Source organism: Colius striatus, chromosome 6, assembly GCF_028858725.1.
Source record: "Colius striatus isolate bColStr4 chromosome 6, bColStr4.1.hap1, whole genome shotgun sequence".
Taxonomy (NCBI): Eukaryota; Metazoa; Chordata; class Aves; order Coliiformes; family Coliidae; genus Colius; species Colius striatus.
Genome location: NC_084764.1, coordinates 37,138,544 through 37,160,770, shown reverse-complemented (window position 1 = coordinate 37,160,770; position 22,227 = coordinate 37,138,544). Strand labels below are relative to the sequence as shown.

The following is a 22,227-nucleotide window of genomic DNA, read 5'->3' as shown; positions in this document are numbered from 1 at the left end:
TGCAGAGCTTTGGTAAACAGAAAAAAGCACTGCATCTTAAAAAGAATATCTATAGCTAAAGACATTAACAGCTGGCTGGCTCCTGATGAAAGAGTTAATAATTTATGTGATGAACAGCAAATAGTTTTGATGTTATCTGGGGCAGTATTTCAATATGACAGCTTGTTCTGGCTGCAGAATATGTTGGTCTGTGCCGATATTTGAGAAGCCTCGTTAGATACACGCACCAAACTCTGATCACGTAAATACCAAAGACAGTAATTAAATGACTTCAGTGCAATACCTATGATTGTGAAAGGAAGAACCATATTGCCCTTTTCCTTCTAGGTACATCCATCTACATTCTCCATAACAAAACTAAAGTAACTAGAACTGAAATGGGGTATTGTGGTAAAGAGGGAGAAAGGAAATGATCTTTTTACACAGCATCTAGGACTGATTCCCTGGAGCTCTGTGTTGGATGGGCTTTGTTGTGGGAGTCTTTTTAAGTACAGAGTGTCTACAGGCACAGCTGATTGTCCAACCCAAGACTTGGCTGCAATGACCTTTGAAATGCTGTTTCAGGCACAACTTCCTGTGGTTTTATGATCCCTGGGGCTCTTGAGGATGGGAATAATACTTTGGCACCCTAATATCTGGAGATGCACACCTGGTCCAGGTCTCTGGAGCAGAAATCTCTGCCTGTGCTTAGTGGTAACAGGCAACATACCTAATTTTCCAGACAATTTTAAACAGATGTGTGGCATTTGACAAACAAGGGATAAGGGGCTTTAATATAAATAAGAATATCAGACTGAAAAGATTGCCCAGTGCTTTCCAGACTGCTAACATTCTCTTTAATAAAATGTCCAGGAGAAAGGGTTGATAAGATATGTATGCTGGGATCCTGCCTCTCATGGATGAAGCACTCAAATGAAACAACAGCAGCCTGGGTTATCTTGAAGGAAGAGCTGTGGTGAAAGGTGTGAATTTTAAAGTGCTTAACGACACAGGTAAAAAAATAGCAGCAGAAAAGTTTGGGTAGCAGCAGCTATCTCTATGGACACAGAAATAAATCTCCAAATAGGAGAGCTCAAGCAGAAGGCTCAGAGGCAGACATAAAACATGCAGTGCCATCTGGGAATAACCTGGATTTAATTACAAAATAATTTGCAAAAGAGATCTACCGTCTTTCACGAGCTTTCTCCTTGGATACAGTGACAGACCTCCAAAGAACAGAGCTAGGTTAGGGGTTGGAAAACAAAGCCATTGAGCAGCTTCTCCCTCAGTACAAATAAATGGCTGAAAAATTGTACCAGCAGAGGGAGTGGGACACCAGATTACTTTTTCCTACATATGTATCTAATCCAAGGAGGTTCCAGAGAGAAACCAGACATTAACAACCAGACGTCACCCACTAATGTTTTAGAGAAAGTGTTGATTGCTACATTTTTTCTGCCATGTCCATGAAGTAGCTGCAAAGGCAGAAAAAGAAAGTCTCCAAATATGCACTGGAGCAAATATTATGGGAAAAGCTCACAATATTTTTAGGATTCTGGCCAGGTCTTCCTGGTTTTGTTTGAAATGTTCTGTCACAAGAGATCCCAGATTTGAGGCACATGACAGAAACAGGACTGAATACTCTGATTAACGGGGCTGCAATATGTGTTGAGACCTGGATAAGGGGGCTGGGTCAAGTTCACTGGGGTACTTTGGAGGTTCTTTGGATGTGATGCAGTGCTGCTGCAGGGATTATATATGTAGCATCAGCAGCAGATCACAAGTCCTACACATCCCCCTGTGAGGCAGAAGCAGCTTCTCAGTGCTGGGTTACAAATGTGGCAGGTATGAGCCCAAAGAGAAGGGCACATGTGGAGCTCTGGACAGATCTGTCATATAATAAAGGTGCAAAAACATGAAAAACCCGACTGGAAGAAAGGCATCAGAATTCATGAGGCCCTTCTGGAAAAGGGTCAGGGATGTCAACACTGTTTGGCAATATGACAGCATGCTGAGGATGGGCAGTGAGGATCAATTGCAATCTGCTTGACTTAGCCCAGCATTGTAAACAGATGGAAAGAATAAAAATCACCTTCACAGATAGTTCACACCACAAAAACCTCACTCTCCAAAGCAAAAAGGCTCAGCTTGCAGTTGTACTCCCCCAAAGCGTGCTGTACCCAGCCTCCTGGGGTTAGCAGGGAAAGCAGAGCACCATCTCTGGTACCATCTCAAGCTTCTATTGGGTTGTGCTGCCCTATACCCTCCCAGATGCAATTAAGATAATTCAGAGCATGCAGTCAGCAAATCCATCAGCCTTGGGACAATGCAATAGCCTGGTCTTCTGCAACTTGGAAGTTTAGGTGACTCAGGGTGAAACATCCCTTGCTTTGGAGGAATCAGGATGACTGCTTTCTCCCCCAGTCAAGTCACACAATTATTTACTAGTGACACGGAGGGCTTGATTCACACAAAACATTTAGGGTGTGTTATGAGACACCTCATGGCCTCCAGGTGCCAGAGCAGAAATATACCATCTCCTTAGATGCTCTGCTATATCTGCCAGTGCTTTGCAATTTCCTCAGATGCTCCACATTACCTTAAATGAAATAAGATGTTGTTCATGTTCTGGTCAATTAATAAGCTCTGACTCACCTTAAGAAGTTGAGAGGACTTGCATTAAGAAGTCTTCTGGAGTGAAAATGCAACCTGTACGATGGGAGACTGGTCACAGGGTCCTTGGCAAGTAGCTGAGAACTCTTCTCTTGAGAGCTAGGACTGAAGAGTCCTAAGGCACATGCAGCCATAACTTCCAGTTGCTTAGTCCTGAGCAGGACATGATCAGTAGGGCTACTTCTCTCTGTAGACACCAGCTACAGATTCAGTCTGTGACATCAGAAGAAGCTGAACCTTCATCCTTCCATAGCATATTGATCTGATGAAGGGATTGAGTGCACCCTCATTCAGTTTGCTGATGACATGAAGCTGGATGGGTGTGTAGATCTGCTGGAGGGCAGGAAGGCTCTTCAGAGGGGCCTGGCCAGTCTGGAGAGATGGGCCGAGGCCAATTGTATGAGGTTCAACAAGGCCAAGTGTTGGGTCCTGCACACTGGCCACAACAACCCCAGGCACCACTGCAGGCTTGGGGCAGAGTGGCTGGAAAACTGTCTGACAGAAAAGGACCTGGGGATGTTAATTGTCAGCCAGCAGAAAATGAGCCAGCAGTGTGCCCAGGTGGCCAAGAAGGCCAATGGCATCGTGCCTTATATCAGAAATAGTGTGAGCAACAGGATCAGTGAAAGTGATTGTCCTCCTGTACTCGGTGCTAGTGGGGCTGCAGCTCAAGTGCTGTGTTCAGTGTTGGGCCCCTCACTACAAGAAAGACACTAAGGTGCTGGAGTGTGTCCAGAGCCTGGCACTAGAGCTGGGAAAAGGTCTGGAGCACAAGTTTGATGAGGAGTGGCTGAGGGAACTGGAGATGTTTAGTTTGCAAAAGAGGAGGCTGAAGGGAGATGTGATCACTCTCTGCAACTACCTGACAGAAGGTTGTAGTGAGGTGGGGGTCAGTCTCTTCTCCCATGTAATAAGTGATAGGATGAGAGGGAATGACCTCAGATTCCACCAGGGGAGATTTAGATTGGAGATGAGGAAGAACTTTTTCATTGAGAGGGTTGTTAAACACTGGCACAAGCTGCCCAGGGAGGTGATGGAGTCCCTATACCTGGAAATATGTAAAGACTGTGTAGCTGAGGTGCTGAGGGACATAGGTTAGTGGTGGGCTTGCCAGTGTGATGTTAGTGGTTGGACTTGATGTTCTTCAAGGTCTTTTCCTACCAAAATGGTTCTATTATTCTATGAGGGACCTGTGAAGGCAAAGAGTCAGGACTAATTTTCCTTCTAGGGCTAAGTCACATGGCTTGGTTTAATCTCCATGCTTTTGGGAGAGTGTCTGGAGAAATCACCTTCTCCAACAGCACAAGGTACGTCAAAAGGAAAGAGACAGCAGAGGAGACATTTCATTTTGACTTAACTGGCCAGTGCATGGAGCAGCCTAAAGGATTTGATTTGATGTAGGCAAGGAGAAGTGTAGGAAGGAAAACCTGAGGATAAATTGGACCGCTACTGCTCAGGTAACGCCTTATGTGTCACTGGGAGTTTTAAAGGGTTATAGAACTGATCTGAAGACACCGACATCTTTACAGCTATGTCAGATGATCAGGCCTCATTCCATCAGCATCTTGCACAAAGAGCAAATCTGTGACACCAGGAGGTAGTAGAGATTTCTGAGTTTTTCACGCCACTTTTCATGAACTCTTTCTTATCTCCTCCAAACACCATCTGGGAACCTTTATAGGTGTAGATGAGTTGAAAGAGCTAAGACTTTATTATCCACAGGAAAACTGCTTCATAGAACTGCCCAGCATTGAAGATTTCTTATGTGTGTTACACAGAGTGGTAACCTGCTTCCTGCTGATGTCAAGAACAATTGAAAAACTGGCAAAGATGATCACAGGGCAGAGAAGATTGGTGACACTGTATCATAAGCTCAGTATTGTCCTGATCACCAGCTATCCATACACTTCTACATCCATGCATCAGCCTATTCACTTTTGAACGACACCAGCCTCCAAATCCAGGAACACGAAGAAGTACACAAAATATTACCAGGTGGTGAGACCAGTGAGTCTCATCATAGCTGAGTCCTGGGTCAGAGGGTAGAACTTCAAATCTTCCATGACTCCTGAGCGTCGAAGTCTCTTCAGTGATCAAATTTGGGTTTGAATGGGAAGGGCAAGCATTATCAGGAATGCGTTTCCTTGGAAATATCATCAAAGATTTACTCAAAAAGTGACTCATTTTCTCTACAAAGAACAATTTCCCTATCCCTACCACTGCAGCCAGACTGGAATCTGTATGTCCAGACAGACTTTGTTCACCTCAGTTCTCACTGATCTCAAGAAAGGTCTTCTGCTGGGATACAGTCACAGCTCTCTCAAAGACTGCATAAGAGCCTAGTTGTGGCAACTCATCATTCTCAGACCTTGCTGAAGAAGGAGGAGTTGAAAAAGTAGAGCAGTGGGTTTAAACCTATCAGCTGAACTCCAGGCATTGAAGAAGGAAGGTAAAGGCATAGTCAGTACTTTGCAGAAACAGGCCTCAGCTCATCTTAAATGATGTAGGACACAGTACTCATGTGCTGTTTTCATTTGGATGAAGCTCTGTAACCATTACCCTCTTTTTTTTTTTTTTTTTTCCTGTCATTGAGACTGAGCACAAGTGCCTTGAATGCCCTTTAGGGGGCAAATACCTGCAACAACCAGTTGCAATTTCTGTTTTCCCTCCCTTTGAAACAAGCATCAATAAATTGGCAGCGCTATTGTTAAGTAAACGTTTCCAGGAAATATTTAAGAGCATGGGCTCAGAGGAATAACCACCCCCTTTTGCTATTTAGAAACAAAAATGATGAGTGCCCTGAAAGCTTCTTTCTTTCTAGCTTTAGGTAAAAAAAATGTACAGAGCTTGGGGCATGCATTTTTATACATCTTGAGGGCAACAGCTAAGTACCCCTCTGTCTCCTACTGCCCCATTGCTTTGCAGCACACAGACTGTTTACAGCTGTGTTGCTGCCTGGGGTACATGTGCACAGTAAGGAAAAAAAAGGTGCATAAGCCCTTTCTTCAGGCCCTGTCCATAGAATGGTGTGCTCAGCCCTGGCAATGTCTTCTCTTGTCCCCTGTCCTGCTGCAGGCTTGGAGCATAGGTGAGCTCTAAGAGCTGGCAGTAAGCTGTTTGCTTTCCATGAGTGGCCTCAAGTTGCCCCAGGGGAGGTTTACATTGGAGCTGAGGAAGAACTTTTTCCCTGACAGGGTTGTCAGCCCCTGTCCCAGGCTGCCCAGGGAGGTGGAGGAGTCCCCATCCCCGGAGCTATTGCAAAGCCGTGGAGCTGAGGTGCTGAGGGACATGGGTTAGTGGTGGGCTGGGCAGAGTGAGGGGAGGGCTTGAACTCGATAATGTTAAAGGTCTTTTCCAACCTAAATGATTCTGTGATTCTCTGAGTGAAAACCACAGCTGGTTTGGGATCAGGAAGGCATTTTTCTTCTAGCTCAAATTGTCACTGTTCCAGTGTCTGTATGGACACATCTCACTTGAGAATATCTTCCTTTTAAAAAAATGTCTGTTTCTTTCTGTTCTTTCCTTTCCTACTCATTCCCATTTGTCTTCCTTCTTCTTCAACATTAATTTTGTTATTTTTCTGGCAGCTTTCTCCTCCATCCTTAATACCATCTTTGTGCCTTAGTTTCAGAAAGAATTGATTGTTTCTTGTTCTGCCTCCCTTCAATGAAATCAACTGGCAATAAAAAAGCTGCCTAGCTCATTGCCAAATCAAAACCTTTTAATATCTGGTGATGCTCTGAAATATTTTGGAACTGGCCTTCAAATTTTGTTCCAAATTGGAATCTCCCCAGTTTTCAAACAGAAGGGAAAAGCTCTTAAAACCAATGTGCCAGCTTCAGGCATCTTTACACTAAATGGTTCCATGTTGTTAATGAGTCCTTTTTGACCTTGATGTCAATGGAAAGACTAGTCCATCCTTCATCCCTGGGGTTTGTGAACAGAACTGGCCATGTGCCAGTGACTTTCATGGGAATCATTTAAGAGGACAATTAGAGGAACTTTCTTTTCCTTATCTGTAGGTCCAGATCCTTCATGTTTATGCTAGTTTTACACCAGCATGACTTGTCTGAGAGAAGAACTAGGCCCATAACATGCTCACGGACCAAAATCACCCCCCTTTGTCTCTCTATGTGGAGGAAGAAAAAGTAGGGAGAGGGATAGGGAATTGCCATGGGAAATAGGACAACCGGGTTGCATTTTTCAAAGCCTGTGGTTGTTCTGCTTTAGGATCTCAGGCAGTCATTTCAACTCTCAGCAGTTTTTCTGCTACTCTTGCCCCATATCCTTTGGGCTGTGTGTCCAATGTGAGAACCTACTGAGCTATCCCTGTTGGGTCTTTAGGGCATCTTGCAGTGTAAATGAGAAACAGGAAATGAGGAGATTGTGCCTCTTGCCTCACAGAGAAAGAACCAGAGACAATGTGATGAGAAAATAGGCAGGTAAGGAAAGGTCTGCCTCTTCAAGCTCTGCTCATGTGAGGATACTCACTCTTTCATGACAGCATCATCCAAAGGGATTTGAAAGGCAGCTGTGAAATACACCCAGACTCTTGTTCCTTTCTATTTGTGGCTGTCTGGGAAAGCTGTGAGCAGCAAAAAATACACTGGGACTGTCTGTCTGCAGAATCAGCAAGATGATCAGGAGACATTCACATTGTTCTCTCACTCAAGAGGTTATTTTTGCAACCATATGGCCTGGAGTTAAATATGGGTTTTTTTCTTTCTTTTAAACTGTGGCCAAATCCTGGAGCCATTAATGGCCTAAGTCTCCTCCTTTCCCTAGAGAAAGACAGCCATTGGTAGAGTCCACGGGAAATTCTACCTGTACAACAAGCTCCAGGTTAAATTTATGCTTTTAAAGCTCTTTTCTGGATCAACCTGTAGATTTTAGTCACAAAGTGGTAAATACATAAATATCTTTGCAAAATCACTTTAGTATATTTATGCAACTAGTGACTTTGATGGGCCTGTTAACTTGAAAAGATGAAACAAATAAGTCCCCATGTGACCCCAACCATGTGTCTTTTTCTTGGTAGTAAATGGTAGTTCATATATCTTACTCAGCTAGGCTTCCTCTGCACTCCTTTAACTGCAAGCTGCAAAAAGCCTACTTTCAGAAAAAGCAATCTGCTTGATTTTTCTTGAAAGAAATATCATCAGCTTAGTGAGAATTCAGAAACAATATGAGGCTGCAATGCATTATAGGCTTTCAAAGAGTCAGAGGGTACCACTGTGCATCTATTGCATAGAGTAAAATTGGAAGGGAAGCATAGTCAGGAGTAATATCAAGAATGGCTTTGGTTATGTTATAATCCAGTGATGTTTAAACATGCACAGCATGTCCTTGAAGGCCTAAGGATAAAAGGAAGAGAGGAGATAAAAAATTAAGCCAGAACTAAGGTATTTGGAAACAATTTGAAGCTTAGAGTTGTTTGTGAGCACGTTGGTTTAACCTTCAAATGAACAAGTCGTTTCTTTCCTTCTCTTCAAAATAACACTTTCAAGTCCTGAAATTTGACTTTGAAGCTGAGATCAATGCTGGTAATGTTCTCACAACACCAACTCCCACTGGAGGTGATATTGGGAAGGGGGGACTTGTGGTTTTTTTTCAGAGATTCCACACAGCACCAGGCAAGTGATTTTTTTTGCATCAACTGTGCTTCCCTAAGTAGGACAGAGAATTTTCATTTTGGAAGGGGTTAGAGCCTTACCAGCTCCTACTGACCCAACACCTCTCAAAGCCAACTGGTACACAGTCTGGCTCTTGGTTGCTTCTGTCCCACAGTCTGAAATCCTGGAGGGATGCACGCTGCTTATAACACTACAGATCAGAAGTAGAAAGCAGGTGTCTGTTGTCAATTGGTGTAAATTCACTGTTCAGGAGTCTGTGCTTCTGTTGGACAAACACAAACACAAAAATCTATACATTGAAAAACATTAAAAGTCACTAATCTTGTTTCACAGCCAGCCTAAAAGGAGATGAAGAGGCTGTGAAATGAGCTATGCCTTGAATTCCTGGGTTATAGGTGGTTGATTTATCACTGATCTGTAACTGCCCTTAATATTACCTAGCAGCATTACAGGAGAGGAGAAGATCAAAAGAGTATTTAAGCGCATTTATTAGATCTGCATTCATACATCAGAAAATGTTGATCTTCAAAGCACTGTTTGAACACTAAGCACCTAATGACTCCCCATGCAAAGCCACAGCAGCAGCTATTTTTAATACATCTATTATTTGTTTGTGCTCATAAAAGGCTGTTTTTGTGCCATCAGCTTATTTAGCCAAGCACAGAAGGGAGAAGAATGAACACATACAGAGGAGGAGGCAAGGGCTGTGAAATGTGTTGCCTAGCTTTCCCATGCACCAGTTAATGGAAGTGGCTGGATGAGAATGGAGCAGGTGAAGATGGGGTTTGACAGAGCCACAAAACAAGGAAAGGGATAGAAAAAAGTGAGTTGATTACTAGTCAGAAGTACATCTTAGAGGAAGAAAAAGGATGGTTGCTAATGGTCTTTTCAGTCTAGCACAGAGAAGTGTAACACTGACCAGTAGCAGGAAAAGTCAAGTAATTCAAAGCCTGCTTATTACCAAAGAGAGAATTAGCCTTCAGAAGGAGCTATAAAGTGAAAACAGTGAATTTCTCATGTGTTTTTCTTGAAGAAAAGAAATGCAGGTACGAGTTTAGAGGACATCGTATGGACAGATCACAGGTGTAGATCTGCAGATCAGAGGGCAGATACCCCTTCTCCTCCTCCGAACTTGCTGCAGCGTGGGACAGCACAGGTGGCACAGGGACAGCCACGGGCATGGAGTGACGAAACGTCCCCGCATCCCGAGTCCTCTGAGGCCAAATTTGTCCTCCAGCCTTTCTCTGACACCTGTGGGCAGCCTCTGCCCTTGTCAAGTCCCTCAGTACCAGTGTGTAGGGAGGTGCTGGCGGTCCCCCAAGCCGGACTAACTCCCCTCCACTCTCCGGACAACCACGTCCCTTGGGCGGTCACCAGCCTAGGGAGGATTTGGGAAGCCTGGCAGGAACAGGGTGACAGCGGACCCGCCGCACTGAGGAGAGACCCCCTCTCACCTTGCCGGGACGCGGAGCCGGCCCTCACCGCTCTTTCCTCAGAAGGACCAGCCCCCCAGCCTTGCCTTTAAACACCCCCTGAAATAGTTCCTCCCCCGCACTCCCCACCCTTCGCTCCTCGCATCGCCACCGGGGCTGGGCGGGAGAGGGCGGGCGGGGGTGTGGGGAGAGGCCGTGCTGCGCGCGGGCCGCCGCGCTGCGGAGCCCGTCCTGCAGCAGGCGGCGGCGGCAGAGCGAGCGGCCCGGCGGCACGCTGAGCTGCGGCGGCCGTGCGAGCGCCGCCTTCCTCCCGCACCTCCTGCTCCTCACAGCCCGGCTCGGCTCGGCCCGGCCCGGCGTCCTGCCCGGCCGCCCCGCGCGCGGCTCCCGCCCCCTATGGATGGGAAAGCAGCACCCAACGGCGTAGCCACTATCGAGGACAGGATCTTGCGGATCACGGGCTACTATGGATACTACCCGGGCTACTCCAGCCAGAAAAGTAAGGCGCCCTCCCGCCGCTGCCGGCCGTTGCGGGGTGTGGGGGGTGCGGGGAGGGAGCGAGCGAGCGGCAGAAGCCTGAGGGTGCCTGCGGCTCCCCAGGATGCTCTCCTCGCCTCGCAGGGTGCGTGTGGGGGGCCGAGGGTGGCTTTCCTCCTGGCCCTCCCCTCAGGAGCCGCGGCGGCCCGGCGAGCCCTGGACTCTGCGGCCGGGGGCCAGCGTGGCCGGAGAGCGGGGCGACGGCGTTTCACCGCGGAACTTCGGCGCCCGGGGCTCTATCCTGCATCCAGCGCTCAGGACGGGTACGGGAACCTTACACTGCCCTTCGGAGCTCATTTTATTTAATAAATAAAAGCAGAGCTGGGGGTGAGGGGTTGCTCAACGGGTGCTCCCCATCGCACCGGGAAAGTTTCATCCCCGGTGGGTCCTCCCAGGTGGCCGCTTCAGCGAGAAGCTCCTGGATTATTCATCTTCCTCACGAAACTAACTAGATTTTTCCAGAAAAGTGGGGAGGTATCGAGGGGGTTTCTTTTGTGCCATTGAAATACGAGATGGTGAAAGGTTTGGAGGTGCGGTGTTGGTTTCACTTGGTTGGTTATTTTTTGTTAAGCGGGTGAAATGGATGCAGTTGGTCCTTGCAGAAATTGACTATATTTGCTTTTGAAGTTTTTAATTAGGAGCAGCGGGTTTCTAGCAGCTGGGAGAACCTTAGTGGGTTTCTCTGAAATTGTGGCTGTCCCAGTGCTCTGTAGTAGAGCTATTTAACGGGGAAAGTTGGGCTGATGAAAGAAATGATTCATTTTCACCACTGGGGAAATGGATGCGTTAGAGTTTTATTGCCTAATAGTTATTTTATAGTTTGAAAAAGCTATGAAGTGCCACAGCTTGAAAAAAAACCCACAAAAAGAGTGGAGGAAGGCAAAAAACCCACCTTGGGTGAGGTGAACACTAAGGAGCAGACTTTTGCCCACTAAATTCCCCTTGGAATCAAAGGAGGCGAACTGCTTTCCAGAACAGGCAGTGCAGTGCTTTCCAACTCTAAAACAACAATAAACAAAAGCACCACTAATAAACTAGTAATATTAGACAAACATATCTGTGGGCTTTTTAATGATGGAGGAAAGACATGCATTGAAACCATTTGACAAGAATTTGTGTAGTGGTCAGCTGAGAAAACAAACTGTCAAGCGCAGTGGTTTTATTCAGCTGTTCCTGGCAGCATGCTGACAGTGTAGTAGGTATTAAGAACGTTTGGTGAGGTCAGTTGGTTTGTCTGTTGTCACAGGAATTGGGAAGAAGCTCAGCAGTCTGGAGGAATGGCTGCATGACAGTCCAGAGACTGTCTCAGATAGGTGAGACCAGTATCCCAAATTCTGGAGTGGCTCCTGAAGATCTCTACAGTGTGATTTACCAGAGAAGGGCAAGGATAATGGTTTAATATTTTGTCACAAGTTTTCTTCAGTGGCAGAACACAATTTTTCAGTCTGCAGCAACACACCCCCTCTCTATCAAAATGTAGACATGAAGTCTGTGTTGGCAATGCAAGTGGCTCTCCATGAGTGCATGGGGAAGGGCAGGAGAGGGTTGCCTGGACAAAGAAAAGCTTTTGTAGTCCAGGGCCAGGTTCTGCAAATGCTACAGATTGCATCAGGTAAAAATTAGATAAAGCATGCTGGGAGAGGCCAAGGCTTTCCACAGTGCTAGTTCTTGGGATCTTATTGCCAGTCTCCCAGCCTTTTTTTTTTGCCTTTGAAGACTATGTGCTGAAGCAAAACAAAAGTATCTCAGGTTTTGCTGTTTGAAGAAAATAAGCACAACTTGTGGTCATCGTGCTTAAAGGAAGAAAAGTGGAAGTGTATAACACAGAAGCCTCTCAGTATTTAAATGCCCTCAGGTAAATGACAAGTGTGTACCTATTCTAAGCTGTGGACACTTTTTAAAGCAATCTCATAAATTTTGGAGTGCTTTTGGGGAATTTGGTGAACCTTATCTTTGGATTCATAAAGTGTGCTAATGTGTTAGGATTTTCATGATGTTCTGCTCTTCCCGGGGCAGGGGGGAGAAGACGTCCTTCAGGCATCTTGAACGTAGAACGTGAGTCAGCAAAAGTCAGCCTTGGAGGTCCTGGCTTGGAGATCTTACTCTGTTCCTGTTGAGGCTGAAGTATTGCCTTCAAGTGGTGTTGCTTCAAAGTGCTGTTGGCAGTTCTGCTACCTAATTGTTCAACTGCAGAACTGTCAAAGTACAAACACTCAAAGTGAGGAGTTTGTACAACTAATTATGAATGTACTTGATATCTCAGTTTATTTTGGTGAGAGCGTGATTTTTGTCACTGCTATCCAAGTACAGTTTTAGTGCAACTGAACAGTGCTGGTGCCTTTTGCTGGAGAACAGTGTTCTGGTGGCATGCAATGTGCTCAGAGTTTTAGGTAAGTCAATCCCTGTTCTCCTCAGTGGCAGAGGAACTGTTGTCCTGTTGTGTGCCGGTACCTGTAACATGTGCAGGCAATCTGCTTATGTTGTCACCTTGCTCCTGCCTGGGTCTGAAGAGTGTCTGAGGATGATGGCAGCTGAAGATGAGTTGTTGTCCCCAAGATGTCTTTGTGCTGTCTGCCCTCAGGTCTGATCAGAAAGCAAGCCAGGCACCACATGGGAATGTTATTTGTATGCTGACAGCCTGCTGGTGGTCACCACCTTCCTTGAGGCTCCTCCTTCTCCCCAGCTTGCTGTGCCCAGATAGGCGATTTACCTTGAGGAGGAAAGGTGAAGGCAGGGGATATGTGGCTGCTGTTCTGCTTGCTTTTGGAATGTCCTGGAAAATGGCAAAAAGCATCCAAGGGTCTGTGAATTGAGCTGGTGATTTACATTCCTTCCTTAGTGGATTGACATGTATTTCATGGTTTGACAGGAGATCATGCCTAGGTTTCTGTGTGTGAAGGCTAAGGACTGGTCACAAATGGTCATGAAATCTAATGTCAGAGATTTGTAGTGTTCAGGAGCTGTTCTTGAAAAGAACTGCAGTATTTTCTGGAGACTTTTGCTTCATCTTCTGTGTTTGTGTGCATTAACCTACTTCAGACTAGGGAGTGTGCACATGATGATTCTTTTGTTAATTTTAAGTCAGGTGCTTTTATGATTTAATTTTTCCTCTAAAAAAGCTATTAAGAGAAGGAAAACGCCTTCTTTATTTCCCTGTAAGTTATCTGATTAAGCAGAAGCAGCATGTATTTTGGTCTGATATTTGCATCCATGTATATTGAAAAATATCCAAACCCTATCCTGCATAGTAAGACATAGGAATTGGAGCAAGATACAATGTTGTTTTGCCCTCCTACCCCTTCCTGAGATGAAAAGCACCTTTCCTGATCTCAGCCATCCCGTACCTTTGGATACATGGCTTGACCCCTCAATTCCTGCCTAATTCTTGTCTGTCGTAACACCTATTCTGTGCCTTCCACTGAGTTAAAACTGCTCCAGACAAAGTTTCTCATCTCTAATCTTCATCAGTTTCACCAAGTCCACTTCCAAGTCAAGCAGTTTCTGCCTGTGTAATGTGTTTTTGATGGAGTTCTTTCCACCATCCACAAAGTCTTATGTCTTGTCCTGGCTCTCTGCATCGCAGATCTACATTTCTCTAATGCTGTTTTCTCAGACTCAGACCAGAAGAGTATAACTGTACTGAAAATGCAGTGGCTGTACTTTTTTTCCTAGCTCTTCACATGGGCCATCTTCTCTTTTCATCACTCTTAGAGAGCTTGTCTTAATATGCAGAGCTTATTTCCATCCTTCTGGTATCTCCCGTTCAGATCTGGGAGGTTTGATTCCCACTGCAGCAGGCCGTGACTGTCAATCTTCAGCAGGCACTTGCTAGACTTTTAAACATTGGTATGTTGTCCAGTGCTGCTTCGAGCAGGAGCTCCACTCCTTCAGACCTTTCAACACTGGAGTTGTGTAAGTTCCTAGAAGCAGAGACTGGTGTCTCATGTCTGTGCAGCAGTGGGACTGTTGGCTGGGTACGTTGGCTATGTTACTGGGCACACAGTCTGATACTAGTTGGCTACCCCTCTGGTCCAGCTGCATGGTCAGACCTGTCTGCCAGGGAGCTGGAAAGCCCTTTCAGCCGTGTCTACTCTGCCTTCATGGACCACATCTGGAATATTGTGTCCAGTTCTGGGCCCCTTAGTTCAAGACAGACAGGGAGCTGCTGGAGAGAGTTCAGCACAGGGCCACCAAGATGATGGAGTGGAGCATCTCCCTTCTGATGAAAGGCTGAGGGAGCTGGGGCTCTTCAGCTTGGAGAAGAGGAGACTGAGGGGTGACCTCATTCATGTTTACAAATACGTAAAGGGTGGATGTCAGGAGAATGGAGGCAGGTTGTGCTCAGTGATGTCCAGTGATAGGACAAGGGGCAACAGGTACAAGCTGGAACATGAGAGGTTCCAAAGCAACACAAGGAAAAGCTCCTTCCCTGTGAGGGTGAGGGAGCCCTGGAACAGGCTGCCCAGATGGGTTGTTGAGTCTCCTTCTCTGGGAACATTCAAAACCCACCTGGGTGAGTTTCTGTGTGATCTACTTTAGGTGGTCCTGCTATGTCAGGAGTGTTGGACTGGATGATCTTTTGAGGTCCCTTCCAACCTTTGACATTCTGTGATTCCAAATGCATCCTTAGCGGTGCGTGGCCCCTGGGAAGAAATGCTGAACCTCTCCTTAATGTTAGCTCAGTCACTGTAGAGAATAAGTTTTGTGGGATTTTTTTAACTTCCCTAGAACAGCTCAAGCAAGATTTTGTGGTGTAATTTGGCAAGCTAAGCCTCAAGTCAGCATCTGCCTAAGTCTGAACTTGTGCTAAGCTACTGGGCTTTGACAAGGTATTTAAAGCTAAGTCCATGCTTAATTGCGTTGCTTGATAAGACTGGGATTACAGGCACGCTGAGCCAGCATCAGTGGCTTGGCACTTTGGCTCTCTGAGCAGAGTGAAGGGCTGTGGAGGGGAAATCTATCTCTGAAACATTGGAGGGAATTTTCTTCTGGTTATTACAGCAGCTGTGCCAGCAGCTCTGCTGCAGTACAAATCACATGGCAAACCTGATCTACTGAGCCCTCCTGGTGGCTTGTCATTTCCAGAGAGAGGAACAAAGCCTCAGCCTCTTTAGTGGAGGCACCCAGCTGCTTCTCCAGTAGTTCATAGAGCCCTCAGTTTCTCTGTGCAGATCATGTGCAACAGGAGAGATGGGAAAAAGAACAGTTGAGGAAAGGTGCTTTGAAATTTTTGGTGGATGAGACTGATTTGATTGAACTGTGTTCATTGAGGGATCAGGAGAGGGGCAGCAGTGTCTGAATCAGCCTCTGTGACAGCTGAAGTAGTCTCAAGGCTGCTTCAGCTTGTACGAGTTATGGAAGTTGCCCCTGTGCCACCTTGTAGTGTTTGGGTTGCAGGGACTCCAGACACAAGTCTGGACTGGAATAAGCTTTCTTTTAAAGCCCTTCTTTTCCTGCTGGACAAGAATTTCCATATGAGAATTATTCCTAGCCCTTCTTTTAGGGAGGATGTGCTGCAGTGGGGGCTGAATTGCAGACTGTAGATTTAACAGTCTTTCTCCCCACTAGCTCTGGAGGCACAAGTGGATGCCATTGCAATGGATGCAGTTTTGTTGTAGTTGTTTCTTCACACAGACTTGTCTCTCTCTTCAGGAAAAAAAGAGAAGTAAATTTACAGCTGTGTATCAGCATCAATAGCAATATGTTATGAAGTAATTTCTTTCAGCAAAACAGGTTGTATAAATAACTCCTTTGTCCACTAAAGACCAGGTATGTATTCTTTAATGGAGCAAGGCCAGGCTTTGTGTGGGTTTCTATCTGTGCTGGAAGGAACGATATGGCAGCTTTGCACTTGTGGGGAGCGTGGGACCTCCCCTTCACCTGAGGACTCAAGAGGATTTGGAAGATGAGAGCTCTCATTATGCATTGTTGTAATCATCCAGCAGTGGGCCTGTGTGAATAGCTGTCACAAGAGGAAACTGCTTCACTCTGGCCTTTCATCAGGGACTGATTTGGTCTCTTGGGATCAAATCTCTGGGAAGCTGAGCCGTGAAACTGCAGTTCCTGACAATGGCATGGCTTGTGTGTACAGTCGGAACAACTGTGGGTGGGAGGGATGAATTCAGATTTGGAAGGACACCATGGTGACCAGGGCAATGTGGAGCATATCCTTACAGGAGGGGACTTGCGTAGGCTAGCCAAGATGGGAACATGGCTGCTTCTCCAAATACATCTTGGGAGGATAAACAGGGAGTTGTAGGCAGGAAGAGTTATTGCAACTGAAGCAATGTGTTGGCACATGAACAAATGGGTATGAACAGGCCATGAATAAATCAAGGCTGGAAATTTGCAGAAGACTGAAATTAATGGCCAAAATGTCTCTTGCGGTCTAATGTATTTAAATAAGAATTATTTCCCGAGCTTTAAAGATGCCTCATAAAGAAGTTTGCCAAGATTTTGAGAAATTTACTTCTATTTGGCAGGGAAAATTGAGACTGTAAGGTAGGGGGGAAGGATGTTAATTTGCCAGAGGTTGTGCTGGACAAGCCATAATGTTTGATGGAATGATCTCTTCCTCCACTGATGGCTGCACAGAAGTCTTGCACTGAACCTGGCCAGGTGCTAAGGTTGGTAGAGGTGCTTTCAATAACTTAGTAGCTTTTTATGTGTGGTCTCTGTCTGCTTTTCTGTTCCTTTACCCTCTTGTGCTCACTTGCTCCAGCCCTTCTCTCAGAAAGGCTTCCTCACTGCCTGCCCCTCTTGGGCTCTATGGCAGCCCGCTGCCCCCTCTCACTCACATTGATTCAATTTAAGCTCCCTCAACTTGGTGTCATCCCGATAACATGGTGCTGCATGCCACCTTCTCTCCTTGGTTTTCCTGAGAGATTTTCTGCTGCATATAGCTCATTAAGAAATGATCTGGGTATGCCATGAGCTTTTGGCACTCTTCTGGACTGCACAGAAGAGGTATCCCTCATTTTTCCTGTCCTTCCAGCACTCTTCCTTACATCGTCTTCCCCTTTCACTCAGGCAGGCAGCTGCGTATCTCGTTCTTGGTAAAATGTGGTGAAATAATATTCCAAAGCGACAGATGCTTCTGAGCAAGCTTTTATCTTTTAAATGTTTGCATTCCCTTTTTATTAATAGTTTTAAAAGTTTGCAGTTATTTCTTGTGCACGTTTGGAAACCGATGGGCTTTTGCTCATTTGCCTGTGTGGGAATTCACCCATGAAGATGAATTTGTAGCTTGCTGTTTCTTGAACAATTGGTGGCAGGAATTTTTTCACACAGGCTTGCTGCTGGATGATCGGAATAATGAAAATACCAGTGGAAAAAAAAAAAGTCATTGTCTCTTTGTTACAAATGTCTAAACTGGGTGGAGGGGGGAAAAAATATGAAGTGCTTAACTGGCTAGTTAAATTATTCACCAAAAGTAAGTGGACCATCTCTACTTAGTGAGACTGAAAATCTTTTTTTCTTGCAGCAGGGTGAAGTGGGACTCCCTGGTGGCCTACACTTTGGGCTGGCTGTCTGCAGAATGGCAGATTTCACTGCATGAGGGTGGAATCTGCAGCAGTATGCCTAGCTAATACCAAGGCTATGGCTTTCACAGCAATGGCAGAGCTGGGAGTCAGAGCATCCCAGGCACTTTGAGTGGCAGCAGTGAATTTATTCAAAGGCATGCAGCATGTCTTCATGTCACTGGCTTCCAGAGTATCTGACACACAGACCTTGCTGTTATTATTTAAAAAACATATTAATTCTTCCTAGACTCCACTTGCAAATTCTGTTGATAAAATGGACTTGCCCTTTCCTACATTCATCTGGGCTGGCCTAGATCAGGGTAGTGGAGTGAGGGAGGGAGGAAGATGTCTCTGCTGTTTGTTGCAGAGGCAAGGAGAAGCTGATTTGCTCCTGTTCTGATTTCCTTATGAGCAAAGGCGAAGAAACAGGATTCATGTATGGAGCAGAAGATGATGCTTCCTATTTCTGACAGTCTTCTGGGTGTACTTTGTCTCAAAGGTCTCCAGTCTACGTTGTCTAATACAAGAAGAGCTTCCATGCCTGTGTGGAGTCTCACTTAAGTTTCCAGCTGCATTTTTTGTGGCAAAGGAGAGAGAAATGGGCACTAGCATGGCAGTTCATGGGTCAGTACGACTCTACCAAAATGATTCCATCAAATCCACTACTAGACCAGTCAGAGACCTGGTAATGGATTCTCTATCCAGAGCAAGAAGGAAATTGAGCTAGAGGCCAGCCTGGTTGGCCAGTTTTCTTCCTTCCTGTTTCTGTCATTTTATGCTTGCATTAGGACTGGGAAGTGGCTGTTTTTGGCACTGAAGCAGTGTTGCTTGAGCAATTGCCTGCTGAAACAATATACAATACAGCTGTCTCACTTCCTGCAGAGATTTAGTCTTCTGGGGGCCATTTTTGATGAGGTCTAACACACACACCTTTATTATTAATGGGATAGTTGGAGATACTGTACATCTCACTAAAAAAATAATTTGCTATTGGGGACTGGGGTTTTTTGTATGATTTGTAGGAACAAACCTGTGCAGGTTTGATTGCAGCTAATGGGCATCATATACCTGAATGTCTAAGGACATTACTGAAAGCATGTGCTGCTGTGCCTGTGTAAGATAAGTGTGAAACAGGGCTGGAACACATGTTCTCTGCTGGAGTGCTCTAAGACAGAAGAGCCATTGCATTAGTTCACACAGTGTGATTTATATTCAGCATAGTTGTTGTAGTGCCGTTATTGAGGCTGTCTCCGTTTATATGTCTGAAACACGGTACTTTGAAATCCTTTCTTAGGCAAAGCTTGCCATGTGGAGTTTGCATTCCTGGAATTGTGTGGGTGCAGATTGGGGTTTTTCTCTGCAGTGCCAGAAATAATCTGTTGTGTGATACATTACAGGGGCTAGAATTTGTAGCAGCTTCTGTGTAAGCGGGATGCTTCAGCGCTCGCACCAGAGGAAGTTCTCCAGTGCTGACAGCATGGATGGTAGGAAGGTGAGCTCTTTGTGGTGTTTCTGTACCATGGTTTGGACTTCTACCTGAGAATTGGCTGTACCTATGAGAAAGCATTTGCTCAGTTCTTACTACTCAGTGACGCTGCTCACACATAGAGCAAGTGGAAAACAATTGAACCTAAAGTTTACCATAAAGATGGAAAAGGAAAACACATCTGATCAAGTTTCTTAGTTTCCTATTAATTCTTGCTTCTTTCCAGGGCACAGTCTAATGGAAAAAAACCTGAGGAAAATAGATAAGAAGAAAACTAAACATCTTGAGAACATTTCTTCTGAGAAGAAAAACTCAGACTGGTGAATTGTCTGGAATGTTGCTAAAGAAGTATTTTCACATGCATTGAATAAAGAACCTTGGAGGAAGGAACAAAAGATATTTTTTTCAGCTGAAAAGCTTAGTTGAGCTGTTACTGGTGTGCTGAGCCCTATGGGTCTTGTGGAGGTGATTCATCCAGTAAACGGCCTGCCTTCTGGCACTCTTCTTGGGCTTCCCTTTGGTAACGAGCAAGGATTTATTTGTGGTTATACAGCACGCAGCTCCATGCTTGCTTGCAGGGAGCATGGGACTTACTTCAGTGTGCATTTAAGTGCACCATTGTTGTCTTACCTAGTGTCTTCATGGAGGTGTGGATCTGCTTTCAGCTGCAGTCTTCACTGGTTGTTTGGAGGGTCAACTTAAAAGGCTGAGGTTGTACTGTTGCAGGAGAGAGCAGTGAAGAGGCTGCTTAGCTCAGTTTTCCAATACATCCTGTTTGTTTTCACACATACAGTGTTGGAAAGGAGGTTAATTAGATCAAATTAGAGCAACCCTTTTTCTAGCTAGAGTCTATGTGGTGTCTTTGTGCACATCTGCTTTGAAGTGAAATTCAGATAAACTGTTTTAAGCATCCTTGTAAAGACAGGCATCCTCACCCATAGGCTTAGAGAAGTCAGCCAGAAGAAAAGATGTCTGTACCTGGCCAGACTCTAGAGAACTTGCTTAAACTTAGGTATTCACACTGTGCACAGATGCAGAAACTTTTAGAGGTATTTTGAAAAATGTACCCCATAGTTACTATTGGTGTAAAAAATTTGGAGAGTGTAGTGAATCTTCAGAGTGCTTTGTGGAGGTAAAACATTCCTCATACTTTACTTCTTTAAGAAGTCAAACAAAGTGGGAGGTCAGCTCTCAGACTGATTCTATGTAAGGGAATGGAGGGTGGAAGAAATCCATCACTATTGCTATGCACCTTATTAACAAGTGTTGATTTTGGTCCTGTATTTTAGCTGGGGCCTCAGATTTGAGACTATAAATAACAGTTGTCTGGGTTCAGATTTACATAAAATCCAAAGCTACTTCCAGATGTGAGGTGCTTACAACTGAGGATATTTTTGGTTTAGTTGTAGATAAAATTTAAGCCCTCTTTTTAGGATTCTCTGATGAACAGCTCTGGAGAGCAGCATCAAGGCTCTGGTAATTTCCTTTGTTTTCAGCACCTCCTCTCCCTTTCCCTCTCCAGTTGTGGTGAAGCTGTCCTAATGATGTATTGAAGATCACTTTAGAGCAGGACAATCCTCTGGTGCCATAATGACCTTCACATCCTCCCTGTGGGTGATGGATGGTGTGTGGCTGGGTAAAGCAAGTCATCCATCCCATTTTGTCCATGTTCCTCAAGTTTTTCTGTTTCCCTCCTTGGGACCATGGACAGATACTGTAGTTTAGAGCAGCCTGCATTGCCAAATACTCTCCATGCACACCAAGAGAAGATATGTAGACCTTAATTTGAGGATTATGGTAATTTTCTCCTGTCACATTCAGGTATTTAGAAGCAGGTGTCTCTGGAAGCCATCTGGAATAATACAGTGTAGTTTGAACTGAGTATGTAAATGCGGTGTGTTTGGCTGCATTCAGGCTTTCCCTGTGTATTGCAGTGGCTTAAGCCCTTCTCCTTGGTCCTGATATTCCCTTTTATCCTATCAGCCACCCATCTCTCCTCGTATCGGTGTCATTGGACAGGGCTTGTTGAAGGGAAGATCTGAAAACAAATATATTTGTTACCTTTGATGTGCAGAACCTTTTTATTTTTTTCTAGACAGTGAATAAAAATTGTCTGTGTATTCCCAAACTGAAGAATACACGATTGCTGTTCCCAGCCTCCCTCTGAGAGCAGGCTTTGACATCATTCATGCTCTATAATTTATGGTAGTTTTGTGGCAGTCTGTAAAGGCCTGGAAGATAGTAAAGAGGATGATTTTGAAAGGAAAGAATAGTCCTGTGCCTTGTGGTAGGTCTATGAGTGAGCAGATACCTGTTCTTTGGAGTTGCTACTGGGTCTTTCATTTATTGTGGTATTGTGTTTTGTTTTGTTTTTTTTTTTTTTTTAAATGATATTGTTTTGCCTAATGTAATCACTTGCTCCTTGTCAAACACATCCTCATATGCCCTGTTAAGACTTTGCACCTCATTCCTGGGTGTTTTAAAAGCAGATTACAGAATGTCTTTTAACTCGTCATCTGTTGATTTTTTTTTAACCTGGTTTCTTAAGGAAACAGGGCTTATGTGAACATCATATCTCAGTCTTTGCTCCCTCCCCCTCAAACTTTTGAATCTTGTTGGCCAAATCCAAGCAAATTTAATAGGAGTCAGCGAGCACGAAAGGCATGGAGCTTATGGACCTTATAAAAACAGGTGGCCAGCTAGAGAAAAAAGGGGCTCTCTTGGTCCTTCTAGAGTGGGAAAGCTGTAGAATTAGCTCACTCTTGAAGATGAGATACACTGCATAAAGTTTTTTGGGTTTTATCAAAGATGTATCTGGTAGACATCCAGCTTGGACAGTGCTCAACAAACAAGACATACAGAGAAGAGCATAAGGCAGGTTCCTGGTGTGCTTCCATCTTTCATTGAACTCTGCCTTAGAAAATTCTTGATGTATGTATATTTTAATATCTTTTGATGATTAT

At 45.0% G+C, this 22,227-nt stretch overlaps 1 protein-coding gene across 2 annotated transcripts in view; it reads left to right on the top strand.

The window, feature by feature from the left end:
• Positions 1 to 10,114: 10,114 nt before the first annotated feature.
• SLC35F4 (solute carrier family 35 member F4) overlaps positions 10,115 to 22,227 on the top strand; it is a 125,465-nt gene continuing 113,352 nt past the window's right edge. For both annotated transcript variants that reach the window (XM_061998413.1, XM_061998412.1), the window contains exon 1: positions 10,115 to 10,217. In XM_061998413.1, coding sequence (XP_061854397.1) covers positions 10,115 to 10,217 — 103 coding nt within the window. The remainder of the gene's footprint in view (positions 10,218 to 22,227) is intronic.